Here is a 26,006-nt window from a genome sequence, read left to right as displayed (position 1 = left end):
TTGCACAATGTTTTCTTTATTATAAAAAAAAGTCTTCTGTATCAGGCAGGAAGAAAGAAAGTTTTCTCAGGAGGCTAATGCATACTATTGTCTGTAATTAGAGGTAAGTGGTTGCTTGTGTGGCCATCAGGAAGTGGGACCTAGTCAAACAAAAACAAAGTGTTATTAATGGCTTGTCCAGAAACAGAGTTTCTCCTCCCTCTCCCAAAACACACACTTGTATTCTTGGGCATTTCTTGCATGCCTTTTGCCTGGTCTCCTAAACAAAAATTATACAAACCTGTTTGCCTGCCTTCCTCTCCCCCTACTCACATAACCTTGCCAGCTGGCAAACTTCAACCAAATTTGAGAGAAAGGCAGAAGTCTTAAAGGCTACCTAAAGGCTTATTGGAAAAATAAAAGTAAAATAAAATCAAGTAGTCGCTAGAGGAGCAATCACATTGATGTCCAATGAAGGGAAATGTAAAGACTGCTCAGCTCTTCCATGCTGCTTGGCAGTAGCCTGCAGGCTAATCAGTAGCAACACTGAACCTTGGTAGCACACAGTGCTGCTTCTTCTTCAGTCAGCAGGCCAAGCAGAAGAAGAATATGTGAGGGAGACTGACGAGGCCTGGGAAAACATGTAATTTTTGTAGCAATATGAAAATAAAAAGAGTATAGTAAGGACAATGGAGGGAACGTAGAAGAGGAATCTCTAAGAGATGCAGTTTCATTAATTCAACTTCTTAAAAAACCCCTTTGCTTCCTTACACGTAAGTTTTTTCAACTATTAATAAAAGCTGTTGAATCTCTGCTCATATGTATGTGAAGGGGAGGGTTTATTGCAAGCATCTTAAATTCTGCTGGGACTGAATCCCAAAGTTGCCCTTATCATCCATCCTCAGGTAGCTGTACCACTTATTTAATACTTGGAGAAAGTTTTTCTTACCGATGTGGATCTGTAAGAGCCCAGTCTGAAACGGCAAAAAATAACTTCCACTACAAATCTTCCAAAGCCATGTAAAATTCCTGCAATGTCAAACAAGAATTGTCAAGTAGTAAAACTGTAGTATTTACAGAAGCATTGCAATAAAACTCTGCATGATACTTCAACAGGATACAGTGCGGTAAACTGGTATGCAAAACACCAAGAAATTAAATCCTCCTAATTACTTCAGAATGAAATATTTTATATCAACTTTTGGCACTGATTTAGCACTGGATCCCAACTACAGGAAATACACAGAATATCAGAAGTCTCTGTGCGTGTGTGTGTATGCATGTGTCTATTTACATACAGCTACCTCCTTGCTCTTCCAGAAATAAAAAAACTATGCAATAGTTACCCAAAAAGGAAACAACAGGCCTTTGGAACAGCAGAAACAGCATTCTGGGACACCAAAAACGAGCAGGTTTCACTGCATGTTTCAGTGCACAAAAACAGTCTTAAACCTGCTAGAGGTTCAGGACTTCCTGTAATTTATCCATAGCATAATCACCATGACCAAAACAAAATTCTGGTAGAACTGAAGAGGGAAAGCACTAATAGTTACCTGTAGTTGAAAAAATTCCCCCAATAATGCCACAGAGCCTCACTAAGAACTGCCAAAAAGGCATATGTTCTTCTGTCACTGTCACCATAAGTGAACTGATATCATATTTCATGAATATTCCTGACACCCCGTGGCTGCCAGCTGCATGGTTAATTACTCTTTCCTGAAAGAAGAGAAAGAAACACAACTTAGTCACAAGGAAAACAGTCTTAATAGATGTGATGACAAAGAGCTACTTCATCAGAGTTAGCAATCAACGGAAGACCAGGGAACATCAAGATAACTTTGGCCAGTACCTTCTAAAAGTCAAACATCATGAAATAACAATTTACTTTCCTGGTCACTGCTCTTCTGTGCTGCACATCAATGTTCACTACCAGGCTCTGGCACTATCCTCTCAAGATTTGCTTCCACGGTCCTTTAAACAAGGATGTTTATAACTAGGCTGCTTTTCATACCTATGAGGATAAGTGCCACAGTCTTGGCCTAGCCTGCGAACTCAAGTGAGTGCACTGGTACAATACAGCGCCCCAACTCTTGCTACTTTATGCACTGCTATTAATCTCTTAAATCAAGATGAGACCTTCAGGAGACATTTAAGGTGTTGAACAGTCTTAGCTATTGCAGTTTTGCCAGAGGGTGTATATAAATCTACATACTGCATCTAAGACTCATCAGGCTCCATCCTCCTTCTTCCTTGGAGCATATCTCTAGATTCACATCCCACAGAGGATTTAATTGCTCGTTCTTAAAAGTATCAGGGAAGACTCAACTGCAGTATACCATAATGGAAATTCAGAAGCTTAAGTTAAATGAGACCATTGCCCTTTTTTTCATCAGTACATACTTACGCATATGCCATAATTCATTACTGTGATGGAATTAGGAAAAAAAAAAAAGAAAAAGATCAAAATTTCTGGGGTCTGGAAACTGAATACCAGTATCAAGCCTCTTTTCAAAATTTTCGTCAGTCAGGTCATTCCAGATAACCATCAGACAGGAAGAAATACACCTTGATAAAAATAATAATCCAAGACCTTCTACAGTTTCTTCTCATTTGCCCAAATTCTTAAACCAAAAGACCCCAAAGAGAAGAGTTTGGCTGCTATAAATCTCTACTTTTTAAAAAAGGCTTCAGGAGAAAAAAAACTCACCACAATCTTAGTTTTCTTTTAAAAGTTTGCTATCTTTTTGTTGTTAGTGACAGGTGTTGATAAATGCACTGCCAGGCAAGCCTGGCTGAAAATATACAAGTGCAGCAGAAAAGAGATTGACTGCAGACAAACTGAGTCATGTCTAGGCTAGTAAGAGTAGAGAAGACAGATAAGCAAGACTGAACAGAAAAGCAATAGATCACTGCTCCATTTCAGCTGCAGAGTTAACATTCTGTGCTCAAAAGTCATGCAGAATACAGTACAAAACAAAAAGCAGAATATCACTTTGGAAAATACAGACTAGGCAACTTCTCCAGTCAGTTAACGTTGACATAAACCATATTGCTTCTTTTGCTACTAAACCAAAGTAAAAAGGATGTCAAAATAATGTATCAGTTATGATACCAGGTCACAGAAACTTTGCAAAAGTTAAAAAAAAAAAAAAAAAAATCAAACAAACAAAGAACTCCCAATCGAAAACAGCAGAGAACGCTTTCTAACGTTTCAAGAGCAGGACAACATTCAGCATTAGAGGATGGATCATCAGGCATACTAAGAAGGAAGAGAAGACAGAAGGTAGCTAAATAGAACCTTGTCATTGGCAAGGGACAAAAAAAATATCTTTTTGTTTTTCCTCTACTGTTTCCCTAAGCCTTATTGGTCTTTTGCACTCAAACGGTGAAAAAAAAGAATACAAAGTTAAACAGAACACCTAAAACTCCACCCTCAAAAGATGCATAATTATTTTTCTCCAAACCATTTCTGTTTGCTTCTAGCTTCTACTGCTGCAGAAGATTTAACTGTTGGTTGCTAAAACCTGCTGAAAGTAACTAGCCCTGGATCAGACATCGCCGATATCAGTGAAGCCTTGCTAGAATTAAATCTTTTAACATAGACAAACACAGTATCTTCAATATCAACAACAGTGGAGGTGATTCTGTCCACACCTTTCAAACTCTGCTTCCCTGCCTGTTCACCACTGGCAAGTAAACCTCTCTATATTCAGGTTTTAGCCATGGCTAGCTGACCACCTTTCTCCAGGTCTGCATATGTGCCTACTCTTACAAAACGAATGCACTAAGGTGTTCAGCATTAACTGCTCTTAATAGTCTTTCCCAGCTCATCTGCCAGGGGAATTCAGTTTCCAAAGATGGACATGAACAAGCTTTACAAGCAACAGGGCTACCTAATGCGACAGTGAGCATCTAATGCCACTTCACCTCTGCTGTTCACAAGCTTTTCTCCTAAGCAACTTGTGACTGCCTTGCAACTTTCATAAAAAATAACATCCCCACAAAAGATTAAAGAGCTAAGGAAGAACTGCACGGTTAATTGGCAGAAACCATCTTTACAGCAGGAGGAGAGAAGAATTTAATACAAGATGAAAAAAATGCAGTAAGTAGTAAGATTAGCAGTTGAGTGATGTCCAGAAGTTGAAGGAGTGCTTTAGTTGTTGCAGAGATTATGCAGAGAAAACACGAAGCAGACTGCTAGACCAGCAGGAGAAGGGAGTATATTGCATTATGAAATTCCTCTTTGTTCCGCTCTTTACTCCAGTTTTCATGAGTTTTAGAGCGAACGTTTCCCTCCAGAGGTCTGCATGTCCCGAGTTGAATTCTAAGACATCACCTCTATCCTACTTCCCCTAGCTATGTATTTTTCAGAAGCACAGCATGGAATTGTGAGGAAACAAAGATTTTTCTTCCTTGGAGAACACCACAAACTGTTTTACAGTGAACTGCCATCCTAATATCTGAATTTCCTTTCAACCTAAAGGTTCCCTTCTTACCTCTCGCTTTATCTGTCGTTTTTAACTAACCTTTTCGCAAAGATTTTTTTCTTTGGCTTTTGAATAAAATATCAGAACAGAGTTCAGTGTCTGGAAATGAGACATATAACTGGTACACATAAGGCCTTTTTCTTATTTACCGCAGTCTTTGAAATTTTTACCTTATGATTTGCCCATGTACTATGCTGCAGTAACTACCTTCTTTATGGATTCAGAATTAAAAGCCTCTCTCCAAGCCCAGAAGCAGCAGCTCTCTAGTCTGGAGAATAATTAAAGTTGGTGGTTCAACAAAGGTCAAACAAGACAGCTGAGAGAGAGAGATGCTTTCTGGGTGCTTAGTTTTTCATACAAACTCCCTTTTTTCCCATTTCTAACATTCCACAACCAAGTTCATGACATTCAAGTGAGCTGCATTTTTTGGTTTGCTTCCCACATAGATAAAAAAGCTGAAGGTGGATGAAGTACTTGTAAAGCTACACACAAGATTACAGACCTAAAACTTACAGGATTTCCCCACCACCACCACTATTAGCATACAGTGAAGTGGAAATGACTGGATATCTATTGTTATTTATAATATTGGACTCCAGATTTATGGATGCAAAACACTAATGCAAGAAGCTAGCGTGTGTCACCAAGCCTATCTATTTTATCATCAGCATTACACTATTTACAGATAAATCTAGTGCACTGGAACATTCTACAAAAAGGTTCTTCACATTGGAGGAGTCTTCAAAATGATGGCACAACTAAGTCTCCGTTTTCATATTTGAGCTTTTGTTAAGAAGAATCACTGCTAGATTTTTCTCTGCATGGTTTCCTCTTATTTCTACTTACCCTTTCCGTCACTGAAAATTGATGAGTTTCTGCCGAAATTTTATACGTATGGAGTTTGGTTGGCACAACTGTGATAAAATATTGGAACATCTGGTTGTCTAGAAGAAAACAAATCTCACTGTTGAATTAAGTACAGAGTCAAAGACCATCTGAGACATTAATAAATAAATCAAATAATATTTAAAATAGATAATCAGCTAAGCCATTTACACTAGGGACATTCTTCAAGGAGTCCCTGCACTGCCAAGACTACTTCAACACCATCTGCATGAACAAAGTTAGCTTCCACGGGCAAGGTCTATGTCACATTTGTATTCAGGGAAATTTATGTTTTACCCGTGTAATGAAAAGACTCATTAAGGTCAGGCCACTCAAATGAAATGCACAGATAGTATTTCCCAGGACGCTAGAACTAAACAAGTTTCACACAGTCACATTTTGCATGATATATACATCTCAACAGCACTTTGAATAGATTTTAGCCATTGAATTGTCTATACACTGCTGGAAGCCCTTCTAAACTGGTTACGGTTTTCCTTTTGATTAGGGAGACTTCTAGAGAAGTCTTCTAGAGCAATCAGCATGCTTAGGCATTTATGATTGCTCTGTCTTCGTGCAATTGCCTAAGAGAACAAACACTGATAGACTGAAGCAACTTATTTCAACTACCCCAAACCATTCTGGCTGGAACAGTCAATGGACTGACTGACTTTGAGACAACAGCAGCTTTAGAACGTTCTGGGGATCAGTCTCATGGGGAATGCAAGTCAAGAGCAGGTAGCTCTGCAAAGTAGGTTACTATACTCCTTTATTATACATGAGGAAACAGAGTGACATACAAACCCTTCCTGTTATAGTCTCACAAAATACACCGTGGACATGACAAACCAAATACAGGAATAGAATCCAAGATTCCTGATCGTTTGGGTTGGTTTTTTTTTTAACAAAATCAGACCTATTTTTCCCCATTACGACACCAATCCTATCTATGAACCCACTGAAGCATACTGCTGCAAAATTCTTCACAATATGTTCAGACATACCGTAACATAACACAAATCTGCAAGAAACTGCAAATCATCTTCAGTGAAACAGCAAAGTACAGCCATACTGGTATTAAAAAGAAATCGTCCATTTAAGGTGCCATGTAGATAACTGAACAGTGCATCCCTCACTACCAAATTTAGCAGGACACGCTGTTTGTAAATCATGACATTCATGAAACATGATAATATTTTAAATGTAATTATTGGAAAAATATAGAAAATAAGATGCTTTTTTAAACACATGACACTTACGATCCGATGCTATTTTTTCTGTTCCATCCAAAGGATTAATAATTCCTGGAATAAGCTCTCCAAATGACAAATGATCTATTCTATGAGAGAAGTTATAGGCTGAAAGAGAATATAGAGGAATGAGACAACATTTTTAAACTATGAGATTCTGTACTCTTAGAGAAAAAGAGGCACCCACTTCTTACACTGGAAAACACATTAGTTAGAATATTTCAAACACAGGTGTGCATTTCATTGGATTTCTGCCTGTGACTATATCAATACATTTATGTGCATGTTTTAAACAAAACTCAAATCCAAAATATTTAACAAAGAAATTCAATTTTTCTAAATCAAATCATAACTCTATCTATCTCAATCAACCCTGGAGCTGAAGAGAGTTAAAATGTCGTGACAGGAAATTTCTAGTCGGCCAAATACTGAAGTTATTCTACAGTTCAGGTTCTTGTATATAACGGTATTAAAAAGACTAAAATTTCACAAAAAAAAAAAACGTACAGAGGAAGCATAAGGCAACCACCAAGTTAGTAAATTGCCTGATTATGCAAAGGTATTTAAGCTCTGTAATATTACACACTTTTGTGGAGATAAATTCATAGCAGAAAGTTGGAAGTTTAACCAACACCAAGTTGATTTTTCACAGTAAGTCACCCTTGCCTTGCATTAAGTACAGCAGCAACACACATTTAGCATCTAGACTCATAACCTAAAAAAGAAGTTTCTAAGGACAAAGGTCAGAAATTGTTCACCTTATAAAAACAGACTTTGCAGAAAATAGGTAGTTTGGACTGAAATACAGGAATTTCGTATGGTACCTGTGTTACAACAAAATACTCTTGAGATGCCTGTGTTATTACTGTAGAAGCAATCTAAAGATATTACTAATAAGTGTTAACCATATGAAGTAAGTCACTATTGAGTTGTAACATTGCAAAGGATATTCTTCACTTTCTTCTACGATGCAATTGCCCAGCTAGAACATCTTTACAACAGCAATCTATGTTAACGTATGAATTAGGAGACAGTCTGAAGGAAAGGATACCCATTTGTATGGAGATGATAGAAAGAACTTACACTCGTGGCTTACAAGGGCTGCCAAGTGTGCATGGCCTCGAGGGTGTGGTATTGCCCTAAAGAAAGCAAGATTTGTTTTATGAAAAATTTGTTTAATGAATCCACACAAAAGACACAGTTTTCCTAAACAGGACTATGTAGAAAAATTACCTCTCCCCCTCTATTTCAATAAATACTTTATATCTACGAAAAAATGTGCACACATATAACATATATTTTATATATGTATGTTTTACAAACATATATATAATAATTGTGTATATCCATACAAAATTTTTTTAAAAAAGATATTCTTATTACAGCTGAGTACAGACAGTCTGAATGACAAGTTTCAGTAACATTAGACCCATGAAAACCCTCTTACACAAAATTAGTGTCTTGCATTTTTAGAAACGTCAAACACATCCATTCACTAGACTACTAGAAGAGCCACCAAGGCTGCCACATGAAAAGCTGCAGAATAGCTCAAGTGGCTAAGGAAAACGTTACCGTACTCATTCTGTGACTAAGCAAGTTAACTACGCTCTGTGTTCGCTGCCTGACTAAGTGAGTTAACTTCAGGTCTGGACACTTGTTTGTAGACCTGCAAAGAAAGTACAATGCAGAAGCTGGTACCAGTGGGAAGAGGGGGGGGAAAAGTGCAACTCTGTCTGGAAAGTACAACAGTCTCTCAGTCACATGTAATCCCTACCAGTCCAGCCAGTACTGCAGGAAACTTCCCCTACTTGACTTAAGTTAAATTGTTATCAAATGCATATAAGTTTTGGACAAACAGAAGGTGGAGAAAGACAATAAGATCAGTCAAGATGTGACTACAATAAGTAACCAGGCAGTAAGGTATGAAGGCAGACAGTAAGAAAAGCCATTTAAAAAAAAAACCTACAAGAAGAGAAAGAGGAACATAGCAGAAGTACAAATGCAATGATGAGCACAAGGAAGCAAGGGAAAGCAAAAGATTACTCAGGAGTACAGAACTAGAGACAGTGAGAGAAGTGATGGTGGCACAGATGAAAAGGCTAAAATAATCAGCTCTAAAAAGGGCTTAAAAAGTTGGACATGTAGGGGCAAATCAGAGAGGTGGTACGAGACCAGATGGAAGAGACATTTGGAGAAATATCCACACAAAGACAGCATCTGGAATTACATGTGGATAAATTAGAGAGCGTAGATTGCATGCCAAGATCTCTGGTGAGAGAAGCGGCAGGAAGACAAGCGAGGGCAGCAGAGCTGGAGAGCACAGAGAAAAGTTAACACAAGTTTGTATGCCGTGTGTATAAGCTAATACCATTGCCAAAGTGTATCAGGAAGTCTCTCCTCGAATCACGATGAATTATCCTTTAGCTCCCTAACTAGAGTTCTGCAACTACGTTATCTCAGCACTGAAATGGCACATACCTACACTTCATCTGTGTTAGTGAACTGGGTGCTACCAGAAAGGAGAAGTTTGGACAGGCCCAAAGAAGGCAGATAAGTACAAGCAGTCCACTCCATGTCATACACTTACAGAGGACCTATTTGCAAGAGTTTTCATCCTGTAACGCGCCGGAATTCATAACTGCTATATTGCATGCAACAATGCACTGCACTGCATTGTTTTAGTAACTTCTGAAGACATTTTGTTTTAACTGTGCAAGAAAAGATACCACATGGAAAATAATACCAAGTATGTGTATGGGAAGGTTAATAAACACCAGTCATTAACTCAAAAGTGTAAAAGCATACACAAACATATGCATGCATACACTATATATAACGTAGAAGTCAATTCTTTTTTTTATTTTCAGGAAATGAACAGAACATACTTGCCCACAGTTATGTGAAAGTTCCCTGCCACTTTATTGACATAGAGATGACCATGAATTCTGCATGCATCTGGAGACTGTAATGAATTATCTTCCCTGTTTAAACAAAAACAACATAAAGAGTACTTGAGAATATTCACTAACAGAAGTAACAGCAGTACACATAGATTTCTTTTTCCCCCGCAAAAAGATACAGCATTATCATCTACCTCTCTTTGTCATATTCTTCTGGAATTATAGCAGGGATGGTGGGAGGGAAGGAATCTAATAAAGGTCAGTCTGAAGAAACCAATAAGCTTTCATTTGTACTTGTACTCAGAGATCTGGTCTACAAAGCTAACTTACGATACCTGAACGTGCAAACAGAAAGCATAAGACCATAAATATATTTTGTTGCCCTGGGAATTTTTTTTTTTCCAATTACTTCTGCCAAAAATGGTTTATTGGGAAAGTTTTAATGCTAAAATGAACATAAAATATATTAGTCACGTTACAAGAACTGTACAAGAACAGCTTTCAACATTTATTTTTTATGAAACCTTCCTCTTCCCACACTTGTTGGGATGTCCACAACTCAGAACATATTTCCGAATCTGCTCCTTAGAGGGAGATGAAAAAAAATTACTTTTTTTAAACACATCTCAAGCATAAATATTATCTCAAACACTGCACTAACAAGTATCATAGAGGCACAGAGGATTTAATGAATCTGAAGACATCAACTAAATGAGAAAAAAAGATTCCTTGACTCCTCTTTAGCCTTGGCCTTTGGAAGAAAGGATGTATTTAGTCCTCAAACACAGATTACAACATGGAAAGCACATACAGTGTTTTTGGTGTTTGTTTTGTTTTATTTATGGCTTGCTTGTGTGGGTTTTTTTCGTTTGTTTTTAAGGGGAAAGGAATTTCAGCTTTCATGTAGAAAGCATTTTCCCCTGGGGGGAAAAAGAAAATAAATAAATAATCACATATCATCTAGATTCTGGCAAACTAATGCATTAGTCTCTCAGCATTTTGTGGGTAGCTGGAATAAAGTGTAAACAGCAAGGTTTCTCCACATAATTTGAACAGTGCTATTACTACCAGGGCATTTACTAACAAAACACATTTTTAACCAAAGGTCGATTCTTTTAAATCCATAAAGTATTAAGTCACAGCTAACAGCAGAACTTATTTTAAAAGTTGCTGGACAGAAAGATATTATTTCATTTTTAAAAAAAGACTCATGTTTAGTATTGCTTTGGCACTACTAATCCACATTAAAAAGGAAGCATCAGATAAAACGGACTAAAAAGGTGTGTACCTGTGTTATGTGTGTGTGTGTGTATTATATGTGTGTGTGTGTATATATCTATACCTGGAAACTTTCTCCGTGTTGAAAATCCTAGAAGTTTTCATAAAACAACAGCTCTTCAAAGCATGTATCAAGTATATTATTTTAAAATGCAATAAAAAGCAATAGGGCCGTCTTTTCTTATCTTCAGGGGCAGAAATCGTAACCACAATTAAATAGGGTGGGGGAGAAGGGAATGATGACACAACATCCCGATTTTTCTTACCGTGGTGGCAGTGCTGTAGAAGCACTTTTAAAAGCACTTTTGAATATCACATCTTGAAGAGAGTGTTCTTCCTGCAGCCTACTCTGAATTAGCTGCAGCATCCTAAAGATTACACAGACCAATGTGAAAGCATGCAACAGTACAACAAAAAATAACTTCACAATTAATTATCAGCTTCAGTTGCAGGTTATAAATAGAGAAGTTGGTAAGGTTCATGTCAGTATTAAACTATTACAATAAACTTTCAGAATGATATTTTTATACAGAGCTTAAAGCTCTGGTGTTCACAGCAGTGTGTTACCGAAGATATCAAAACTAGCCAGACTCCCAAACAAGCTCCAGGTTCTATTAGAAGACTATCAGTAGAGCAATCACACACATAATTCCAGCTTAAATAATGAACAGTGCATGGATTCAGTCATATGGAAGATAAAACTCATTTGCTTCCGCAAGAATGTGCCAATTTGTTACTGAGGTTCAGCTTTGACATTTATATATCAAGCTGTGTTACACACCTGAACAAATAATTAAACTTGTGCTACCAAGCATTCATTTGGAAACGTAAGCTGAATGAGTCCATACATCTTGGCTTGCAACTACATGACCCAACTCCCCAAATAAGTCCAAAGCCAATTTTTTCCATAACAGATATCTCAAATAATGAGAAAAGCAAAGTAAATTAATATCTTTTCACAGACTTGCACTCATAAATTACAAGCAGGAGCTGTTACACCCAAGACAGTTCTGTCAAGTGGCTCTGGTGTACTTCGAAGTCATTTCCAGTACAAATAACACAAACTGTAGGCATGCATCACAGTGCTTTACCTTTGCCATTCTTTTTGTTGTGGGCTGAGATCAAACACTACCTGAAACAAAAAAAACATATCTAGTAAAACATGCAGGAAGCAATGAAGTCTCATCCATGAAACCTTTCTGCCCTTCTAGCCTTTGACTAACATGGGCTAGAAGCAGCAGTGAGTGGCAATTTAATGCAAAGTGATATAACATGCATGGTTTTGACACAAACAGCAACGAAACAAGCAGAGGAGCAATCTTTGAAAGACAAGGGTCCAGGTGCAGATTGTTTGTTTCTAGTGTCATCCCACACCGACCACTTCTTTAAGACAAGCTACCAGACCTGCTATACTTCAAATCAGCACAAGAACGTCACCAGTAACATCTGTGCACCGAATTCACATCTATGTATTGTTAACACCGATGTACTCTAGACAGCAAATTCAATTGCAATTAATGCTCAAACCTACCCAGAGCTATGGCCAAAAGAGACTGAATAAAGGAATTTTCCTCTTTCTAAGATTATAATCACTGGGGCAACTGCTAGCACACAGGAGCTACAGCATCACAGAGATGACTGTCCAGACAAAAAGACAAAATGTTCCAAGGAGAATAAACAAACAAAACCAAGCTCCTTCCTGAGTACATCCTTCCATTCAGCCATCTCCTCCTGCTCACACACACAAATAGGAATTTGGACAAAACTGTTATAATATGGAATATGGTTCAGTTATTAGCAAATGTAATAATTACAACAGAAAGTTACATTCTCTAACAGGTTTTCTGCAAATGATAAATTACTTTCATATAGCATAATTACTTCAAAGTTTATTGTACTATGCACGCAGAACCACTTTAAGAGCATAGGCTTACACAATTCCAGAGCCTTCAGTTCACAAAACAGAAATTAAAAGGATACTAACCCAATTTACAATCTTTAATGCCACTCCATATTATAAGGATATCATGGTGACTTTCTACTCCTTTTTGGAATCATAGTATTCTTCTAGTTAACGAGAATTGATGTAACTGTTTTTTATGAGAGCTCTGATAGTTTTCCTTTCATATCAAATACTGTTAGCATTTATCCCTAGAATTTGCATGTGTAAAAGTAACTAGTTGTAGAAATCATAAGCTTGTGCAGAAGCACTGATCTGGGAGTCTGCTGTATTCAAATCTGCTGTATTTGAAGAGACTGAGCACACAGAAATCCCAATGCTAGCCTTTTTCCCTAGCAGATTCCTGGAGTACACGCTGCAGACCTCACTCAAGGTTCAGTCAAGGCTTGGGGAGGTTCTGTGAAGGCCAATTGTGTGTGTGTGTGTGGGGGGGGGGGGGGGGGGGGGGGGCGGAACACAAGCAAGCAAGTCAGCCCATCAGGGCTCTGCATCAAGTAAAGAGTAATTTCCTTTTAAAATAAAACTTACGGGTTCATAGATTAGTCCATCTGCAGAGGCAACCATTGTTTCTGCTAAATCCAGAACATCAGCGCCCACATCTATTTTAAACAGGTAGAAAAATATTAAAAGTCCAACAGATGATCATAAACAAACAAACAAACAGAAGGTGCCAGTTGAAATGAAGTTTCACAGTACAGTAGTAAACTTTCAGTGCAAGTCACTGTTCCTTACTAACAAAGTTCAAGAAAACAAAAACAAATCTGTCAAGAAGCAGCTTACTGGGAGGTAAAGGGAAACCACAGAATCCTACACATCAGCCTGTCATGTCACACAGTACCATCAACCAATGCACAGTGACCAAAACCAAACTTTTCAGATTGGAAATATTTTCTCACTCATGTAACACCTTCAAAGATGTTGTATGAACCACGTAGACAAGCTTTCTAGGATCTGCTATGCATAAATATTTTTTCCTGTTTCATAAGCACTGAATCCAAACAAAGACTAGTCAAAACAGAAGATAAAAGTTTTGTTTGTTTCTTGAATTGAAAGAAAAAAAGAATCAGAATTTTCAAATTTTCTTATGCTAACCAGAAAATAAATGAAAAACACTAAAATAAATTCTAAGAGTAATAAGGATGATTTATGAATTAATGCTTGTGAGACAAACAAATTGTATGGTGCTAATGGACCATGCAATTGATGGAAGGCTTAAACTAGCCAAAAAAGTGAGTCTTGAAGATTTGCTTGCATTCCTGGTAGAAGTAGTAGTCTCTCTCTTTCTCAGTCCAGGACAACCAAAACCAGTCCATAAAAATAAAGGTTAATTACCTAAATTATGTCAAAAGAAGAGTAAGCATGCCTTTAAAAGGGAAGGCAGTTTCATCCTCCTGGTGAACATGTGAATATCTGATGATTCCAGTATTGTTAAACAATAGACCACGTTAATATTTGCCAAGTTCATAAATAAATAAAAGTTGTAATAAATTCCTGCTGATGAGCTGTGTCTTACAATGAGCTTTTAGACCATTCCAGATAGAAAGAGACTGGAACAACAGATTCCTTTTTTGATGACAGAGCAAAGTTCTGCAAGATGCGAACGAGATGGCATAAATACTTTTCTTCACATCTCAGAAAAATTCTTTCAGTGAGTCACATCCATCAAGATCACTACATACCATCAAGATCAGAAGAAATCTCACTGTTAGAATTATTTTGAACAATATCCAACTACATTGCAAGCAAATGCATACTCTGAAGAGCCTTTAAAGCATTTCAAAACTTTCACTGATGGAATACTTACATTGACACCTCATGGCAACTGTAATATCAATATTGATCCTTAACTTACTGGAAAGAAAAAAAAATAAAGACAAAAGCTAGTAAGTAACATTGAGTACAAGCATCAAGAGATATATTACTAAAATTCTCAGATTACTTGCAGAAACATAGTCAAATAGTAAAATTTACACCAATAAATATATGCTTAGCTGTTTAAAATTTGGGTGAACCAAGACGGACTCTTAATTATTAAAGCACTGATGAGAGATGAAAGCATCAGATTTCCCTCTTGAATTTTACTATGAAACTCCTAACAGATTTTTTGGAAATATTACTGGCCCAAGAGTTTGTCAGATGCTTATTAAGAATATATAGCTTTCAATATTCTTACACATATTTTTTTCCACACAACTACAATAGTGCAATAAATTCCACAGAATGCAGTGAATCGGCACAATGTAGGAGTTACAAATCTAAATCTGAGTAAATATATGAGCACCTTCCTCCTGTTTTGTCCTTAACACAGGCCATTGTATTTCCAGTCCTCATCGGAATTCCTCAGAACAGTGACACTCAGGATCAGGCTGAGAAGTTGTTAAAACCTGTCCTGGTTTTAGCTGGGACAGAGTTAGCTCTTCTTTTTAGCAGCTAGAAGAGCTCCGTGTTTTGGTTTTACTCAGAGGCTCACTCTGAGAAGAATGTTGATAGCAAGCTGATGTTTGTGGTTGAAAGTGAAACTCCAAGGACTTTTCAGCATGCCGTGTTCTGGCTGGCGTGCAGAAGCATGGTGGGACAAGGGGGGAGCATAGCCGGGACAAGGGGGACACGATTCCCCTTGTGATCTGTGATGGAACTTACAATTGAGGGCCAAACTGGCCAATTAGTATTCCATATCATGCAGCGTCACGCCCAGTATAAAAGTGAGGGTCAGCCGGACAGAAGGGCTTTTGCGCTTTGGCTCTTTCGCCGCTTTTGCTCTTTTGCGCTTGCTGCGCTTTTGCTCTATTGCTTTTTTTCCTCTCTCTCCCAGTACTCCCACTCTCGGAGTACTCTCTCTCTCTGCCCCTCTCTATTTCGGGGCCTCACGTTCGCCCAGGATTGCAGCTTTGGGACAAGATGGGCTTCGCATACGAGGGGGTGGTGAGCATCTACACTGTGTACTAAATCATCTGTATTAAATTGTCCTTATCTCAACCCACGGGTTACCCGTTTATCCTTTAATTCTCTCCCTCATCCCTGGGGCTGGGGGAGGGTGAGTGGGCAACTGTGTAGGGTTTGGTTGCCGGAGCAGCCTAACCCACGACAAACCAGTTCCTAGAAAACGCTGCCATGTCATAAAGATTGTTCATTTTGCTAGCACTGCTTCTGGAAAAAGTTATTTTCTCAAAAACGCTCCCATATTATAACAGCAAAATGCGTTGTATGTTAAGATCTTTATCCTGAATATTTCCATAACGACACTAGGTGAAACACAACTGTTCCCATCAAGACGGGGGAAAATAAAAAAAAATAAAAAATAAAAATCAACATACTAAAAAAATCCATCACACCCAAAGTCTGATTGTGTGGCATTCCCCAATATTCTGGGCATATCCTATTGGTTTACATGTTAGTTTCACACAAGACATTTTAACTATAATGACTAAATCCCCTCACTACAGCCATATGGTTCTATCACCTCCAGGGAGCTGCTTCTGGGACCTTAGCTGACCACAAACAAGTCACAGAAGCAAGGGATTCAACATTGGCTCAACCTGGGATCAGACATGGTCAGCAGACAGAAGAAAAGCAGCTGAAGTGACACCAGTGTCCATTGGTTTAAACTATCACAGAAGCACAGGCTGAGTGGTTCTGAAAGCCCACAATCAAACTGGAAAATCTGCAGCAGGACATCTCCCAAGTGCCATAACAGTCTCTTAACCACTAGGCTATCCTTCCCATGTGACAGCTTCACTAGGGAGAGAACCTACTTTAGCAAAGACCTGAACATGAAACTCTCATCTGTCTCAATGGATTCAATCTCACTTGAGTTTTTGATGTCTCCCATAAATTTCTCATATTTTTTATTTTTTCATTACAGACACCTTTGGTATTTCTGATGTACGAGACATCTAATTAATACATGTGTCTCTAGCTTGTTACCACAGCAACTAGTCAAACAGCTTTTAAAGTTATTTCAGTTCCAGACGCGTGATATTTAAAGACGTTCAGTGCACAAAATCTCCATTAGTTTCCCACGGGCTCATGGGTGCCTGACCACCTCAGGAAGAACGGCTAACACAGTCCAGACAGGCACATGAAACAAACAGCAAATGTATCTTCAGCCAATCTTGGAGGCCGTAACTGGAGACAAGATCAGCAGCAATCTCCAGATAACGCAGGCAAAGTCGGGAATGCTTAAGGTTCACCCTCAGCAGCACAAAGTGTAACGCCAATATACTGACTGTATAAACTAGAGGAAGCGTCATGAGAATCCGGTGGGTTTACACAGGTGACGTGGTGTTACACATTACAACGTCCTCTGAATTGTTAGCTAATAACTCCTCCAGCAAACCTACACTATCTTGATGTCTCCATTGCAGAAATCTCAATTTCTCTTCTTCATAGATTCCAGAAAAGAAAAAATCCCAATCAATCAACAGAAGAAAAGTCAAGTCCCTTTAGTATTTCATTTTTGATTTCAATCATAAATCACTCGCAAATCACACAAACATTTAAAATCCATTCTTTCCTGAAATGCAGACAACTTAAATTGAAAGGAATTATAATGAATAAAAAATACCTAGTAAAATCCTTGTCTACTTCATATTCATATTTCATCCATGTGTCCCGATACACCGTGAATTCCATTATCGTCAGGAAAGCTATTGTTGTAAATGCTATCAGGGAAACTGAGTGGTCAAAAGGAAAAAAAGAAAGATTAGATTGTGAGAAGTATTTTTCAGAAACACAAGCACAAAAAATTACAACAATCCAGAATCTGAGCATTACCAGCACAGTACTGGTATCTTTGATTTATAAATCCATAAGCTGCTCTTAGAAAAATGTTTTTATATTTACAGTATTTGTTTTTACATAGAAGGGGAAAAGAACGAGTCCTACCTTTGCATCAAGAAAGAACTTTTTACATTAAGTACAGTCAAATACTAGAATGATGGGGAGGTTGTGAAATCCCTATATGGAAGATTTAAGAACAGGCTAGATCCTCCTCTGCATATGAAACAAAATCATACAAAGGTTTAGGTTGGAAGGGACATTAAAGATCATCTAGTTCCAATCCCTCTGCCATGAGCAGGGACACCTTCCACTAGATCGTGTTGCTTAAAGCCTCATCCAACCTGGCCTTGAACACTTCCAGGGATGGGGCAGCCACAACTGTTCTGGGCAAACTGTTCCACTGTTTCACCATCCTCATTGTAAAAAATTTCTTCCTTATATCTAATCGAAATCTCCCCTCTTTCAGTTTAAAGCCATTGCCCATTGTCCTGTCACAACACGCCCTTGTAAAAAGTCCCTCTCCAGCTTTATTGTAGGCCCCCCTTTAAGTACTGGAAGGTTGCTAGAAGGTCTCCCTGGAGCCTTCTCTTCTCCAGGCTGAACAACCCCAACTCTCTCAGCCTGTCTGCACAGGAGAGGTGCTCCAGTCCTCGGATCATTTTCATGACCCTCCTCTAGACTCACTCCAACATGTTCATGTCCTTCTTATGTTGGGGGCCCCAGAGCCCACAAATCACTGTCAGGAATGGTCTACACAAACTGAATCCTAAATTCAAGCATGAAATTAGGAGAAGATGCATCTTGAATTCTCATCAAGCTTCCACTTGTCTACAACATAAGTTTTTATAACAAATTTTTTTATGTCTAGTTTTAGAGCCAGGAAGGTAGCAGATGAGAGAAATAATATGAATTATATGCACTGTCCAGTTAGAAAAAAGTGCCCTTATTATATTACTTAGGTACAGCTGCAGAGTCAGGACTCGCATCTCAATATTTCAAACAATTCTCCCTCTCACAACAAGCAACACACAGCTATCCACTCTACCAACAGATAAACAGGTGAAGAATTGATTTGAAATTATTTTTAGGAAGTAAACTAAATGGTATATTTCAATGGTGTATGTGCCTCACTTCTCTCCAAAGCAGTCAATTCGTCACACTCACAAAGTTGTACAACACAAAGGGAAGATCATCCTGTTGCACACAGTCAGAAACACAGTAACAAATGCATGGAAGCACTTGCCACATCCCTTTTAGTAAATCATGGCTTTTGTTAAGTTAAAAAAAAATTCCGTTTTGGAGCACAGCAGTGATTTGTACAGCTTATTGACAGTATATGTTTCCCATCTGCATTCTGTGGAGTATTTCTATGGAGTCTGCGAAGAGCAGCCTGAGAAACAAACAATCCCGTTGTTGACAGGCTTCAAATCACTACACAGTGGTCTACAGCCCAGAGGTGGCAGCAGGGGAATAAAGGCACTGTCCTACGGGATCAAAAGAGAAACCACTGACTGCAGCATTGACTGTTGCACTGATCAGCAATATTTCAAGTTCTAGCTTTCAGCTGAAGCGATGTGACCATCCTATACATATGAAAACCTTCATGTCAGTGCATATTGTGAAAACAGATGCGCTAATCAGTTAATTATTCTGGTTATCCATTTCCTTTTGGAGCCCAGAAGGCCAGACTCATCCCAGATATGCAAAAGGAAAGCTGGAGCCGTACTGTCTATCCAAAGCCACAAGGAAACAATTAGAGCCATAGCTGCTTTATGGGTAATTCTGAGCAAAGTTGTTTATAGATCTAAACAATAAAGTCAAGTCTTGTAAGATTTCCAAAGACAGATCCTCTTCTCTGAAGGCTGTCCCTGCCCCAGAGTCGGAGTCTCAGCCCATTTGAGAAACCAGTACTTCTTTTGCAATGGGTTTTAGGGCACTGAAAGTCTGAGGATAGTCTTGATACGTTTAGCATCTCTACCACACCAGAAAGTAAGCCTGGCACTTTAATCCTGAATGAAATGGAAATACTGTATTTACATTTTCTAATGGCATAGAATAAGACAATCCTATATATAAGGTTTATTTATTAACCTTAGGTTAAACTATTAATAAGGTTACGAAGATAAACCAAAGAATGCTAAAGTGACTTCCAGTGTTGAGAAACCCTTAAGGCACCCTTCACCAAAGTGAAGTTCTCATGAAAGATGGTGCAAAAAAGGCATTTTTAAGCACGTATTGGTTTTCTGCAAATTACAACATAAAACCAACTCATTTGCTTTCTCAGGAACTGGGACTAACAGTAACAAACAGTTATTTAATCATCACTTAGAGATTATTTTATATACAACAATCCTTTAATTATTAACAGTGCAATTCAGGAAACATAGCAAAATAACACAGATCCTTGTGATATTTACTTCTACACTACGAGTGGCGTAATGACTTCAAAGGCTTATCTTTGATTGCAAATGCTTCTTGTATTCTTTATTCAACTGAGTTTCAGACATAATTGCAGGAGAGAGATTTTTGTCCTCCATTTCAAATGAACTGCTCGCAGTTTCCTATCTAACTGCAAACAATTCCAATAGTCCAATAGATGAAGTCACTATTTCCAGATCAGGTTACCTCTAACCCAAGACAACTTACAGGCACAGTATTCTGTTCAGATACATATAGAAAAGGTACTTCTTACAGCTACAGCTCTTTGAGAGAAGCTCAAGTGACTAATAAGGACAGCACAAGCACAGGCCCTGAAGCGAAGTATTTAGTTTTTCAAAGTGCTTTCGTTACTCTTAAAATCAACTATACCTTCAAGACAAAAAGCTTTAGAAAGCTGCTCTTTATCCTGATGCTTAACTTAGCCAGTTCTTAGACACTGCTGGAGAATATTTTTCCTCTTTTATGAAAGCTTAGAGGTGAATCCAACCTGAGTTTCAGCTCATGCTGACACAGTCTCACCCAGAAACCTGACACAGAGAAAAGGGCTTAATAAGACAACAAATGGGAGAAAGTCTTGGCACAGTGCACTTCCAGTTGTAATTGGTTAGAAGTTTTTGCAGTGAACCTTTACCTTGGTTTGAGTCTCACCAATTTTACACAAAAATATCCCTTGAGATGAGTGAGGAACGCATCTGTTTGACATGACACTACGTCTTTACTTGAAGGAGATGAGCTGTCAGTCCACAAAAGAAATCACAAAACCAGTTTTGGCTAGTTTCAAATGAACACAGATGCCTGTCCTCCTCCTACTGAAGTTTTTATTCCCAGAGCACGCTAGACTGAGCTAACAGCCAACATGAATCATGTCAGCATCTCAATAAGGCTTACCTGTGCCTCCGCTTGCCGAGGTCTCCACATAGCTTTCAGGAACCTTCGGAAAGGCATCCAATTCTTTCACCAAATTCAAGGTCTTCTTCCGATTCAGTCGCCTCATCTTCAGCACACTCCTCCACCTCCTCCTTCATATACTGCCTCTGATTTAAGAATAAATTTTAGTGATTAACAGACACAAGTAATACTGCTCAAATCGACTGGCTGTAATTATAAAGCAATGATAAAGACAATTAAAACCTAAGACATATGTTTTCAAGAAACACAAGCTAGACAACTGAACAGCCACTCTTGCTTAAAGACGACTGTTAAAATTGGCCTGTACACTGTTGTTTATGCTCCAGCTACATCCAGTGCATTCACCATTTAATTACTATGATTAATTTATTTCTTGATTAAATTCTTATTGGTATTGGATATATTGAATTTTAAACTAAAAAAACCAAACCCAGTTCTGAAGTAAGCTTGCTAAAAAGACCTGACAATGCGTGGAAGTCACTGACTTGGCAGACAACATCTAATAGGCTGCATAAACTCAGGAGGATGTCAAACTGCTCTGGGCTCCTATATTCAGTCAACGTGAGCACATTCTCTATGTTAAAGGGGAAAAAAAAAGTGCATTTTGCATTTTTACAGCTGTCGGATTTCATGGTCATAATAAAATAAGTGGGTTTTTTCACTATAAAAATGCCCCTCAAGGCAAATTAAGTACCAAATCATATCTCCATCCTTCAGAATCCTTTTTGTCCATGACATGATCACTGCTTTGCTTGGAGTCGTTGATACATGAAGCAGCGGTACACTGAGAGAAGCAGCCTGTCCAGGAAGCACCGTTTTAAACTGTTTCCAAATCATGCAAATATGCTCACAACCCGGTCCTGCCAATATGCTGCATGTTTTAACAAGCTGGCACTGTTGTTTTCCTTCTGAGGAAATGCTGCACTTTGCCCAGAATTTCTGAAGCTACGAAAACCATCATGCATTTACTGTGTGCTGAGAATACGTCATATTATTGTTCCCTATTTAAAGACACGAAGGCAGGTAAGCTAACCTAAACTGCCAACATGTGAGACACTCCTAGTCATCGGCTTGTAGAAAAAGCTGTTAACTCATCTTCCTCATTCCAAGAGCACGTCGAGATTCCAGTGTGTCCCAGCGAAATTACTCAAGAGCTATTCCCTGCTCTGCCCCTCCCTGGTGCTGAGCAGGCTTCGTACTGTGCAATAACATATAGGCTTTGCTGGAAACGGAAGCTCACACGTGAAGAATCACGATCTACGCCTGCAATTTCCTCGCTACACAAATTCGCCTCAGAACTTGGTGAGAGGATGCAGACTCTGCACGTGGCGGGAGCATCAGTCAAGTCAGCCTGCAGAGACCAACAAAATGATGCTGTGTGTGTTGCAGAGGATTCAAAGACACCACAGTTAAAGCAAGCAGAGAAGATGGGTGCTGGAACAGAACTTCGATTACACAGCACCGGAAAAAAAAATTAAAAAAATCAGGGAAGCAAGGTCCTGTCCTTAATACACTACACAGTAGCTTAAGGAGAAGCTGGAAAACTTAGGAGCACAGATACAGCAAAGCGGCTGCTTGGAGACAACGACTGGAGCCGTAACATCCATTAGGACATGGGAAACACCGGTCAGGGTTGCCTGCTACCCTGCACAGACAGCACTGAAGTCAACTTAGCATCATTTCATTTTCCCTGTGGCTTCTCTGCTGTTACACATGTCGGAGCACACCATAAAGAGGTACAAGGTAAACCTAGAGAACTTGCAAGCACTTTACTAAGAAACTTTCTAAATCATCCTGCATCAGTGAGTATGTGGACTTTTGTAATCCAGCCAGAAGTATCCAATGTGTTCGTTCGTTTCTTTAATCCCACATATACAGAACCACTTTCAAACAGAGGTGGACGTCTGATACCTGCCCATCTCAACACACGCACCTCAGAAACACCAAGTATAAAATCTGGAATCCTTTGCTACGAAAGTAACATATCTCAAATCCAAGCACAAACTGCGTTAAAAAAAAAGTACTATTACAAGTTAAAAAAAAAAAAAGGAAGAAAAAAGGATAGCACAAACGCCACTCGAGACCAGAGCACGGGCTCAAAGCAAGCACAGCCCGGACCCACCCGCGGGGCTCGGGCAGCTGCCGCTTACTCAGACAACTCGGAAAAGACGCCGCTACCGGCGCCGGTGCGCGCCTGACCATCCACTCCCGCAACCGCGGGGCGCACCCACGCCTGAATCCCCGCCCGGCTGCCCACGCCGAGGGAGCCCCGGGAGGCGGCCGCCAGCTCGGAACCCCCACGCCCGGGCGGCCCGCGGGTGCTCCGGCCGCCGCCGCCGCACTGAGGCCGGCGCAGGCCCGCAGCCGCGCACCGGGCAGCCGCGGGACGGGACGGGACAGGCCGCACCGGCCGCCTCGCCGCCGCCCTCCCCTACCTCTTGCTTCTCTCGCCGTTACCCAGCGCCGCGGGCGAGGCCGGAGAGCGGAGGGGAGCCGCAACGCCCTGCTCGGCAGCCGCCTCGCTGACCATGGCAGCGCGCGTGGCCCGGCGCGGGCTCGCTCCGCCACCGACGCCCGGCGGCGGCGGGAGGCACAGGCCGACGGGATCGGGATCGGGATCGGGATCGGGATCAGCAGCGGCGGCGGCGGCGCCCCGCCTGCGCGCATGCTCGCCGCCCCACGGGCATGCGCCGCCCGCCGCCGCGGCCCGGGGCAGCGGGGAGCCGCGGGGCGCCGGCGGGCAGCGGCCGCTGCGTCAGGGAGGACTAGCTCAGCGAGCTGGCGAGCCGGAAGGAATAAGCCAAAAATACGTAGACATGGAAACAGTGGATGTTGTTCCCCGACCGTACGGCTTGGAGGGGGCGGCGGCTGCCGTACGGCGAGCGCGGCCCGCCGGGCCCCCGGCTGCCAGCGCCAGCTGGAGGGCGGCGCCGGGAGCGGCCGGGGGCTGAGCCCTGGGAACCGCGGTGGGTCACACCGCCCCTGCGGACACGGGCCGCGGCCCCGCTCCGCTGCGCAGAGCTTCGTGCAGACCCGCGGGGGATCCTGCAGGTATCGGGCTCTCGGGAACGGCAGGTTCCTGCAGCGCTGGGGTCCAGAGCCACCCCAGGAATGCTCAAACAGAAGGAACGTGCTGCTTCGAAGAGGAGAAGATAGTTATCGACAAGAATTTGTTGGAGCTGTGAGTTCCTGAGTGATCGTTTAGAGTGCTGTACATCGAGTATCTTCAAAAGCAAACTGGGAAAGTGTTATAACCTGGCTTGCAGGGATAAATCTGGTTTGGACCCTATAGATAAAAAAGCAGGCAGTGTTTGAAAAGAGGCAGTATCGTGAAGTGGGAGGGAAAAGGCTTTAAGACAGTTTGCTATAACAGTGGGGAAAGACAGATTTTAAGCTCACAAGCCAGTTTTCAGGCCTGAAATGAAAAAAGTAAGAGGGCTCATTTATGCCCCAAATCTCTTCTTTTCCCTGTGTTGGTGGAGCTAACAAAAAAGCACTGCCTCTCACCACAAACCTTATCCCTTAGTGACAGCATTATTGGTTTATCTCCAGATTTTTTCCTTAGAATTGCAGCAATTAGTTCTCCTCAATGCCCGTGTCCCCTGTAGTCTTTACAGCTGAGCTGCTACCAAAACAAACTTACACAGTCAAGTATCATAGGGTTACATTACGCCACCACCACCGTGCCTGCAAATTCATGAGTAGGTGAGCCACCCTAGACATCTTCCTACAGTCAAAAGGGGAGCTCTCCAATACTTTTTGGGAAGTGCTAACATCTCAGGTGACGTCACTGTTATCGAAGGAAAAGTGCCCTGTGTAAAATTTTAAGAAAAATTATACCAAACATTTATATTCATAGAAAAAAGAGAGACTGAAGACTCCAGTGCTTCTTGATAATAAGGCTCTTGATAAAGAGTCTCAAGTAGCATGCCAAAGTACATAGGATTTAAAGAAAACGACTGTCAGGGACAACAGCATTTGAGAACGAAAGGAACCTGAAAATGAGAAAGTAGTACAAACGGATTCAAAGAGTGGTTTTTGCTTTTTAGGGTTAGGCAGACAGTGGGTTTCAAGGAAGGAAAAAAGATACAGCAACATTGTCACTGGATTCTGATCAGTCTGTTTTGATCATTTTGGCCACTACAATAACAACTGGATCAGAGAGTCAGAAAGAAAAAAGGGGGCAGGAGAACAATACTACAAGAGATAAATAACCAGACCGAAAATATGTTTATCTGTGTATTTGTTCCCTCATCTCAGAAACGGCATACAGCACTTAAAGCTTCTATATTGACATGCCAATGATCATAGGGTATAATTCAGCAGCCAGGGATTTTGCTGGCTAAGGCCTACTTTCCCTTGAAATGCTCTCAGCGCTGAGACCTGGAAAGAGCAACCGAAAGATCTTGTTATTAGCTGTGCATCAGAGATGCTCAACAGATGTTCTCACAGGCTATGAACTAAAGCAATCCAATCTGCTCACAGACAAAAATGGTTTTGGTATTAGTGCTCAACACTGTACTGAGATGCCTCTTACAGAGAAGTGGCATGGGACAAAACTGCTTGCAGCTTTGCACCATTATAGTTGTATTTTTAACTACAGATGTCTATATAGGATTTTATGAGGGAAAACGCAGTAAACATTTTTCAGAATTTAAGAAAAATTGAGAAAATTATACAGCAATAACACTTTGCTTTATACCAACACTATATATTCAACTGCACTGTGCTAAAGCAACATCACGGGGATCATACTGCATCTACCAAATACCAGACTATTTTAGTAACTGTGCTCTTTTCCTTATACACCTATGTGCTTGTTTTCCTCTCTCCTGATCACACCTCGGTGGTGGCAGCCTATGAGCACCTGCCACATTTCCTTCAGGAGCCTAAAGGGAGCAGGGAAGGAGGAAGAAATCCAGCTATCAACTGCAAGCCATGCAGTCCAGCAAAGGGGCTTACCCCTCAGCTGCTGCTTTATACACGTTTCTTTCACTACAATATTTAACAAGATCCCAAAGCACCCCGAGGCTTGAGTGCAGTCATCTATGTAAAAATACAGCTATCTTGCCAAAAAACCCAGCACTTCTTCACACCGGTGATTTATGAAGTCCCTTGTTGTGTGCAAAGAGGGGAAACC

At 40.4% G+C, this 26,006-nt stretch overlaps 1 protein-coding gene across 1 annotated transcript; it reads right to left on the bottom strand.

Annotated features, from left to right (window-relative positions):
* Positions 1-23,377, bottom strand: ERGIC2 (ERGIC and golgi 2). Its single transcript, XM_086610030.1, has 14 exons — positions 23,302-23,377; positions 20,846-20,991; positions 17,304-17,412; positions 14,544-14,590; positions 13,268-13,338; positions 11,871-11,911; positions 11,046-11,147; positions 9,487-9,582; positions 7,685-7,740; positions 6,611-6,709; positions 5,313-5,410; positions 1,533-1,695; positions 929-1,008; positions 1-140 (listed from the first exon to the last, which is right to left on the bottom strand). Exons 2-14 carry the CDS (start codon positions 20,949-20,951, stop codon positions 75-77), a joined length of 1,134 nt encoding a protein of 377 aa, XP_086466156.1. The 5' UTR covers positions 20,952-20,991; positions 23,302-23,377; the 3' UTR covers positions 1-74.
* Between the last annotated feature and the right edge of the window lie 2,629 nt (positions 23,378-26,006).

This window comes from Tauraco erythrolophus, chromosome 4 (assembly GCF_009769465.1).
Source record: "Tauraco erythrolophus isolate bTauEry1 chromosome 4, bTauEry1.pri, whole genome shotgun sequence".
In the NCBI taxonomy this organism is placed as follows: domain Eukaryota; kingdom Metazoa; phylum Chordata; class Aves; order Musophagiformes; family Musophagidae; genus Tauraco; species Tauraco erythrolophus.
The sequence above is the reverse complement of the archived record's forward strand: the minus strand, read 5'-3'. Positions and strand labels throughout refer to the sequence as shown.